The 10000-nt window shown below is 37.4% G+C and overlaps 1 protein-coding gene across 1 annotated transcript in view; it reads left to right on the top strand.

Moving 5' to 3' along the window:
- Window positions 1-9120: 9120 nt before the first annotated feature.
- Window positions 9121-10000, top strand: part of LOC143027041 (uncharacterized) — a 41773-nt gene continuing 40893 nt past the window's right edge. Inside the window, exon 1 of the mRNA XM_076187903.1 lies at window positions 9121-9148. Within this exon, the coding sequence (XP_076044018.1) occupies window positions 9138-9148 (11 nt within the window). The 5' untranslated portion in view covers window positions 9121-9137. The remainder of the gene's footprint in view (window positions 9149-10000) is intronic.

The following is a 10000-nucleotide window of genomic DNA, read 5'->3' as shown; positions in this document are numbered from 1 at the left end:
AATAATCAGTAAGAAAAACAATTAAATCATCTACTGGAATTTTTGTGAATAAACTAGTAATATCAAAATTCACTAATCTAAAATTATAATTAATATTTAAACCATTCAGTTTTTGAACTATGTCTACATTATTTTTTATGGATGAATTAGAAATTGTGCCAACTAATGGACTAAGGAAACTAGCCATTTGGATCACGTGTTGTTTTAGTGATATTTCTGCATATATATGTATGTATGTATATATATATATATATATATATATATATATATATATATATATATATATATATATATATATATATATATATATATGTATATATATATATATATATATAAATATATATATATATATATATATATATATATATATTGTTACGGGCGGCTGGTATGTGAAGATACGTTACGTATAACGGATATGTGCTTAAGAACCAGCTCACTTCTAGAAGCCACTGTAGGACTGAACTATCTGGTCAGGGCCTAGATAATTCGTAAGACTAGAAGTAAAGGTAACAAAGAAGATTCCAGGAAAGGAATATTAAACTAGCGATAAAACTAGTAAACGAAATTATTAATGGAAAATGTATTTACAGGCAATTAACACAAAAGAGAATGGGCAGTAGGGTCAATGGGACCGTTACACGATTATAAGAATATGGAAATTATCGTTCAAATAAGAAACACAAGATAAGTATACAATATGGTACTATCTAAGTACAAAGAGATCAGGAACATGCATCAAAATAAGTAATAAGTACAAATATAAGTAAAGTAATGCAATGTATATCAGACACGTAATGTAGGCAAAAAGGGTGATCACTTCACACCAATCGTCTCATGAATCTAAACTTTCTAGTTTTTATCAAGAGATCAATATGTGGGAATATGACAAGGATACTTCCGGTTAGGGTGCGGGTGAGGAGGAGGGTAAGTTAACACGTCAACATGGGTAGTTTTAGGACCCTCGACTCGCTTGAACAATCTATTTATTTAGTAACTGTCAAATCTGTGCGCTCCGAACTATTCAGGATTTCGCTTGTCTGTTTGTTCTACCAGAGTGCGCACCTCTCCGCACGTAGGCAAGATTACATATAGTGGACGGGCGTTACTGCTTAACATTGTTACAATACATACATAGACAAGAAATATGAACATAGTTATGTAATACAAAGGAACATAATTCTATAACATAATTACACATATGACGTAATATCTAATATTACGTTACAATATATATATATATATATATATATGTATGTATATATATGTATATATATATTATATATATATATGTATATTATATGTGTATATATATATATATATATATATATATATATATATATATGCAATAAAACACTAGGAACGTGTGTTCACAAATGCGTAAGTAACCACTAGGAAAAGTAAACTAACGAAGCAGAGCGCTTTCGTATAATTACATCTTCAGTGCAGATACAAAGAAGGAATTATAAAATGAAGAAACAAGGTTCAGAATATATGACTGAGTGAGACATGGTGAAGAGGGCATTCGGAGAGGTAGTGGAAGAAATACACGTGACGTTTGATACCTGGGAACCAACAAGTATGGGACAATTGCTCATAACTTATATTACAATCTAAATAATTTTGAAATTTCATGGCAAATATAACTATCTAATTTGTACAAACTATGATGGAGATTAACATTTATTCCCTTATTAAATTTGATCAAACTGCATTCAATTAAATTGCTTTCTGTGATGTTATTGTTGTATGTGATGACTAGCGTTATCCCAGTCAACTGGGTGGTTAAAATGGTTCATGTGGTTGAATATGCCGCTAGATTGGTTTCCCTCTCTAACGTATTTCTTGTGTTGATTGATTCGTGTTTTTGGTGTTTTAGCAGTCTGACCAACATAAAACTGGTTACATGATTTACAAGGTATATTGTACACACGCCCTTTATCACTATTGACAGAATTATTTATGAGCAATTGTCTTACAGTGTTCTTATTGTTAAACACTACATTAATGTTGAATTTACGTAATATATTTGGAATGTTTTGCAGGTTCTCTTGGTACGGTAGAATTAGCAAGTTATTCATATTGAAAGTTTGAGTTGACCAAAGGTCATGAAATGTCCTTTTAGCACAACTGTAAGTTGTATCAAGAGCATGTAAATTGTAATATAAGTTATGAGCAATTGTCCCATACTTGTTGGTTACCAGGACGGTATCAAACGTCACGTGTATTTCTTCCACTACCTCTCCAAATGCCCTCTTCACCATGTCTCACTCAGTCATATATTCTGTACCTTGTTTCTTCATTTAATTTTTATCTATTCTATGGATAATTGTGTCTAAGAAAGGTAATTTTCCGTTGAAAATGAAAATAACGGAAAATTACCTTTCTTAGACACAATTATCCATAGAATAGATAAAAATGTGAAATTTTCAGTATACCGGAAACCCACCAATAAAGAAGACTATATACACTTCTACTCAGGACATGATGACAGAACTAAAACTGGTATGATAATAGGTTTCTTCCTCAGAGCATTTCGTATATGCAGTAAAGAATTTCTAGATCCTGAATTACAACATATTATTAAGACTTTCATCAAACTCAAATATCCAAAAGGTCTCTTATGTAGGTTGAAAAAGAAAGCCAAAGAAATAATTAACAAAAGTAAAGACGAAAATAAAAATAAAAATGATAATAAATGTAATAATGAAACCAGATATATCACAGTACCAAACTCTAATGTTAATTCATACCTAGACACTTTTCTCCTAAAAGCGGGCATCAAAATAGCCAGGACGTCAGGTAGCAAAGTAGGACATTTGGTAACACGTAGCGACAATAATCCCACTAACGAAAACAGCGTTGTTTATAAAATCCCGTGTAAAAGCTGTCCCTCTTCATATTTTGGTGAATCTGGTCGCGGACTTAATAAAAGGATAAATGAACATAAAAATGACGTAAAAGCCCATAGGACATCTAACTCCATAGTAATACATGTGGATAAACATGGTCACCTTCCAGACTGGAACAACACAACCGTATTAAATAAAGGATCATCCAAGAAACTAAGGAAAACAATTGAGGCAGCATATATCAACACTAATAAAAACATTAACCATAGAGAAGGATTTATATGTTTAGCAAAAGCCACAAGCTTATTAATAATAAAAGAATACGCAGATAAAATAACAAGCTCTCCGAAGCGTCCCATAAGATGACCCGTCCGTGTATAAAATATCCGGTTACGTTTGAGTTGTTAGCTTTGTGAACAAGACCCTGCGGGGCGAAACGTTAAGGCGGCAAATTCTCCCATTTCTCCTCGTCAACTTCTTTCACCTTCAATTCTATTTGTCATAATATAGTCATATATATATATATATATATATATATATATGTGTGTGTGTGTGTGTGTGTGTGTGTGTGTGTGTGTGTGTGTGTGTGTGTGTGTGTGTGTGTGTGTGTGTGTGTGTGTGTGCAAAACATGAAAATGAATTATGGACAGTGGAATTTATATCTCCCTGGTTACTCTTGCAGTCAAACGGGTAATGTCCCTTTAGCCACAGTCAGCTCATACTTTAAGTAAAAAAAATTCAGACTAAATGGTCTCTTGTATTAGATATGGAATGGCGGTATTTCGAACAATGAATAAATTTGGCGATACCTCTCAGAAGCAGATGCACAGTGAAGTCAGCGTTTCTTCAAATGATATTGTGTGAACTATTGCCTGTCCTTGAATGAACGAGTGCTGGTCCACAAGAAAATTTCAGAAAAGCCACCTTGGCGATTTGGTAGCTTTCAGCAAGGCTATCAAGAAACGCTTGGAAATATTTAGATTTTCATATACTGGAGTGAAGCTACATCAGTCAAAATATACATTCCTAGAATCAGAAATAATGTTCCTTAAACATATTGTAAGTAATCAAATGTCGACATATTAAAATCTCTTACCAATTTAGAAGATATTACAAAAATTCATCCTTTAATTATGCGAAACAAGTAGCCCCTGTAACAAAACTTGCGAGAGAAAGTTAACTCTTCATAAGGACAATACGATAGATTTAACGACCAAAGATATGTTTATTTCCAATTCTAGCCTGTATACTGACCGATGCCTCAAACAATAAGTGTAGGTGCTGTCCTTCAACAAAAAGATAAAATTGGTAAATTTAAGGTTATACGGTATGCTAGGAGATGCATAAACCAAGTAGAAACCAAAAATTCAACCACTCAATTAGAGGTGTTTGTAACAATCTAGGGACTTGAATATTTTAAAGGAATCTGTCTTGGATACGAAGCTCATCTACGTACAAATCAGCAACCAGTAGCTGAGTTATTCAAAGGGAGGTATCTTCAAGGAAAAATAGCGCGTTGGTATTTGAAAATACATGAATACAACACAGTCAAGGGAAAACAAATGGTATAGTCATGCCTTCAGTAGAAATACTTAGATAAACTCAATTTCTACAACACAGATGCTTTCTCCGAGACAAGTTACAAGAAGAGCAAAGCATCGTCCCCTTATGGAAACAAATGATCTACTTCCCTCCCCTTATAAAGGAGGTAACCAGCTAAGACATGCACACACACCCTCGCCCATCCATCCCCTATGTGTTTCCCTTTTATCTTAGTTCCTGTGTATATACACAGGAAAGGCGAAACTTCCAAAATTGTCAAAATATCGTGGAAGACCTTGAGTAGCGCTCATGAAAATGTCCAAGTCATGAAATCTATCGTGCCTCTGCAGTGGCATTATGCGGTATCTTGCAGTATCAATTCGTAATCATTGGACGTTACGCGTAATGATAAACCAAATTAGTTTTGCCAAGCTACCACTCACATGGCAGAAGAAAGTTGTCTATTTGTTCCAATACGTACTTCACGATCACATAATCACGAATTTATCTCAAATTTATTTGCGGAAGAGCAAGATAAACCAAGCTGAATTAACTCCTACCTCGTATTTCCTTATGTATTCATTAAGATGCGATTGAATCATATCACATCTATTTATCTTTGTACCAACATTTTTGCAATCTATTGGCGTGCGTACATATATAATATATGTAATATACAGGGAGATCCTTATAGAAGACTCAACTTACGCAAATCCAGAGATACGAGTGAAAGTGTTCGAGGGGTGAAAATAACAATGATTAATACCTGGTTAAAGATTATTGTCAAGTAGGTCTATCGTTCAGAGGAGATGGACTATGGACTATTTAGAAAAGACTACCCGCTCGCGCGGGATCGGTGTTTGTGGGAGGGGAAGAAAAATCTGTAGGAAAATTAAAAGAAAGTTGTGTATAAAAAGAGCTATTGCTACTAAGCTCTTTAAATGATGATGACTGCGCGATTTCCGCCTGTCATACGGCTAAGGAACACGGATAGTTCCTTTATGTAGTAGGCATCATTGTCCATTTTGTAAGTACGGCCATTTGTAATTCTTTGATAGTTCCTTTATGTAGTAGGCATCATTGTGTCCATTTTGTAAATACGGCCATTTGTAATTCTTTGCTGTGTCTTATTTGTATCTATCATTATAATTGTATTATCATCTTTACATTTTATTGTTATTGTTACAGATATGATTCCTGGTGATGTCCTTTTGAAAACAAAATGTGCTTTGACACCTAGAACATTAGAAGTCGGTTTGCTGTGGTGAACCAGAAGATGTAGTTTTAGGCCTTTTCTCCGTAGGACCCATCATTGTCGGAGACATTTCGTACTTCTAACCTTTCTTTACTGTTTCTGGGTGTAGGCTAGATAGATCTTTCAAATTAATCTTCGTCTATGCTGCAGGAAGAGTTAATGTGGACTCGGATCACATAGTCCTTACAGTCTCCCTTCCCTTTACAACTAATAATCTGACACAAGTCAAAATACCAAATAAATAATAAACCTCTTTCTGGTATCAAGTTTCCCATTCCCTTGGTCATGATAACAGAGGGCTTGAAAAGATCATAAGCTTTACTTCATTGACAAATCAGACCAGGGTAGATATCCCTCACCAATTTGTCCACTTACCAGTTCCTCCTTTCATCTTCACTTTATTCTCTCAAGTAGTTGCCATACCTCAGGTCAGCATAGTTGGTACTTCAGACACCAAGAGCTCCTGCCCAGTTGCAACAAAATTACTTAGATGAGAAGTTTAACTTGTCTTTGTTCCTACTTGAGCCATTTTATCAACGCGTTCACACTGAATACAAACGACAATAGACCAAATAAGAATATTTTAGCATTGAAAAAGATGAGGAGCCTACGCCACGAGGAGCGTAGTTGCGGCCAAATCCACCATCTTTGCCCAATGCGCTTGGACTGCTGGGACAGGTAACAGTCACTGCTGGGAATTGGAGATAAGTACAGGAATCGAACCCACAACTAAGCAAATGCGAGGCCAGCACGCTTGCGATCATGCCACCAGCTGATTTTAGAGTTCAGGTTTTTCCCACCATACAATTGGGCTACGGTCCTGAAAACCAGATCGAATAACAAACGATCGAATAGCGAACTTAATTTTTAACAAGATTTAATTCAATAGGGAGAGTAGCCTTGGACTAGCCTATACTGAGAGATATATAACACTTTTCCACGCCATCCAAAGAGGTAGTGTTATAGATGCGCTATTTTCTTATACAGTGGTTTTCCCGGTAGGCCTATATCCACTAGAAAGAACAGAAAAAGATGTTCTGTAGAACGCCATTAGCCACTAGTCACCCGATCCCGCACCGGACATACCTTTTATACCTGGTCTTACTAAACCGTGAGGAAGCCTTCTCCTCTTCATCAGGTGTGGCAGGACTTGATGAATTTTGGGCAGCAGAGGTAGATGGAAGAGTGCCAGACGTAGACTGGAGAGGTGACGGAGGGGGAGTCTGGATTAGCTGATGCAGGGCGGTGGGCTGGTTGGAAGGGAGCGGCAGGTTTAAAGAAGCTGGAAATGGTGGTTTGCCTTGGCTTTTTTTCTTGGCCTCGAATATATCTCTTTAGACCACTTCGTTCTGGGTTTGGGTACCTTCCCTTTATCTTTTCGATAATTGAATCTAAGCCAGAGAACACCTCACGAAGTGTTTTGATGTCAATGCCTCGCTGGGGAGCATCATCATCATCGTCATCGCCATGGAGAGCTTGTTCTTGTTCCAACTCCATCAGATCTTTATTGTTGAGTGACTTATCATAGGAATGTAGTAATTCATTCATATCATATTCATCCACGAACTTACTTGAACTATGTAAGAGCCTGACGATGTCCTTACGAATGGATGCCACATTACTAAATCCAATGAAGTCGTCAGCTGTCTTGACACACTCAGGCCACAGTTTCTTCCAGCAGCCATTCATTGTTTTTCTGTCACCTCCTTCCATGCTGCATTGATATTGTCAATGGCCTTCTTAATATTATAATTGGCCCAGAACTGCTTGACTATGGGGTTGTCTGGGCTCTCAGTCATGTTAATCAGCTGACCCATTGTGCGGCTCTGGTAATTCGTCTTGAAAGTGACGATCACACCTTGGTCCATGTGCTAGATGAGTGCTGTCGTGCTTTTGGGCAGAAACATCTCCTCTATGTTGTCTGCTCAATCTTCCATGGGTGGCTTGTGGCATTGTCAACCAGTAGCAGGAAACTGTTGGCAATGTTTTCTTTGGCAGCATAATCACGCAGTGCAGGGGGGACAAACAATTTCCAACATAACGCTGGTTCATAGAAGACGTCACCCAGGCCTTCTTTTGGTATCTATATATCACTGGAAGATAATCTTTAATATAGTCCTTAAGTGCCCTTGGGTTTTCACAGTTGGAGATCAGTATAGACTTCAGCTTCAGGTCCTCAGCTGCATTACCACCCAGCACCAGGGTTAATCTGTTTTTCGGTGCTTTAAATCCTGGTGTTGTTTTCTTCTCCTTAGCAATAATGGTTCTGTAAGGTTCTGGATGACATTGTCTTCTAATACAGGCCTGTCACGTCGTAGTTGATCATATGTTTCGCACTGTTCCCACACTCTTCGATGTGTATATTTCAGAGTTGGTATGAATGCTGCAGCGGCAGGCATGTCAGAACTTGCTACCTCACCAGTCATCTTGATGTTGTTGTTGTTGTTGTCGTTCCCTAGACTGTCTGTCCGAGCAGTCCCGTCTCCCCAAGGAAGGCCACAGCCGAAACTGGGTTTTCCCACAAATCCTTTATAGAGTGTATGTTGTGTTGTTTGCGTGCATGATTGTGTATAATGCAGTCTTCCATTATGTGTTGTATGGTATGGGGTGAAGTGTTACATCCTGGGCAGCTGTTCACAACACGGTCGTCCAGCCTCTTCTGGTAGCTTAGAAGTGCTGGGTGGTGACCGCATCGCAGTCTTGATGTTGTGTAGGGCTACTTGGGTTTTAAAACTGTCGAACCAATGTGCAATGAAAATGGTGGTGACTACGTAGAAAAATAAATTCTGGAACACAAAAGGTCGTTCGTTTTAATGGTGCCACTCCCATCTTCGTAGCTCTTCAACTTTTTGAGTTAAAAAATAGGAGGCATTACTTTTGGAACGACCTTCGTATAAAAAATGGATGCTAGTTATCAATCATAAACGTGCTAAGTGACTTGGTCCATAGAGATGTTACTAAAGTCCCTAGACATCAGTCAATAACTTATACGGAGTAAGTGTTTGAAAGTTGTTTCTGTGGTTTGCAACAAGGAGGTGAGTTTCAGATTACAATATTCCTAGAGTTATCAAGATTAGTAGTTTTCAGGTTTATTTTCTAAACACCAAAACTTGTTATTTGAACTGCTGTGAAAAAATGTATAATATGAACCGTCTTAATGTCCAAGTTATAAGTATCGACCCCTGTACATCATAGATAGAATTCCATGAATAAAGTGATTTTAGAATTTATTCTATGTTAGTTTCAAAACTAGGATCAAATGTTTAACGTGATCTTGGATGAATTTATCATTAGCAAATCTTGCTTCCGCAAATTGTTATCTTTATAAAGCAATTACAGTATCATGTTTTTAATGAACAACTAATAACTACAATGATAACGTGATAAACTGGATCGTCCCCGCGCCACATGTGACTTGTCAATTACATCATCCGCTACACTAACGTGTATAAAAGTCGCCTCTAACACTGAAAGAACCAGCAACCCTCACCATGGCGTGCAGGTAAGGTGTTACCCCCACATGCAGTTGCTGGTTCTCTTGTGCATACAAGCATTCTCTGTTCAAACTCTTGACTTCAACTTTTATTTCAATCTCGGCTACCACGCCGCAGGCAGTCTCAAATCCAACCTCCACCATTAGCTTCAGCTTACTTTAGGAATCAGATCACATGGTATAAGGTCTTTGCTTTTCCTTTTCTTCGTGTCTTGTAAATCTGGAGGTATAATTGTAAGCATACTGGTTTCGTATTCTCTTAGTTGTGGTTCGAATCCTGCACTTTTCTCCGATTCCCAGCAGTGACTGTTACTTGCCCCATCAGTCTAAGCTCATAAGGTAATGATGACGGTTTCAGCCATAGCTACGCACCTCCTGGAGTAGGCTCCTCACGTTCTTTGTAAAGTTGTCCAGTTCCCAATTTATTCTGAATGTAGATAACTGCCGGGGCAAGTGACAGTCACTGGAAGTGGTTAGGGGATCATACTGGACCGCAAGATAAAACTGAAAGAAGACGCAATGTCGTTCTGAAGAACTTGATTTCGTTTCCACCTCATAGTTAAAAAGGACTCTGTTCGTTCCTAAACAGCTACCGGTTACTGCCAGTTATCGTAACTATCCGTGGACAAAGGGCAAAGGTAATTTTGTTTATATCTGAAACTGAGCGCATCCTAGCGTGAGCTTCTCATTGTCCCTTAATCCTCTGGGTACGTTGATGCATTTCGTTTTTTTTTTTTTTTTTTAATTCAATCTTTGATATATTCTTACTCATATTTCTAATTACTTGAATGTTAACGTATACATTTTCTGGAAGTCATGGTCCATTATGCCCCTGATTTTTTCATATTTCTTCTCGATATA

This window comes from Oratosquilla oratoria, chromosome 7, assembly GCF_046742065.1.
Source record: "Oratosquilla oratoria isolate Oo_2021 chromosome 7, ASM4674206v1, whole genome shotgun sequence".
NCBI lineage: Eukaryota > Metazoa > Arthropoda > Malacostraca > Stomatopoda > Squillidae > Oratosquilla > Oratosquilla oratoria.
The sequence above is the reverse complement of the archived record's forward strand: the minus strand, read 5'-3'. Positions and strand labels throughout refer to the sequence as shown.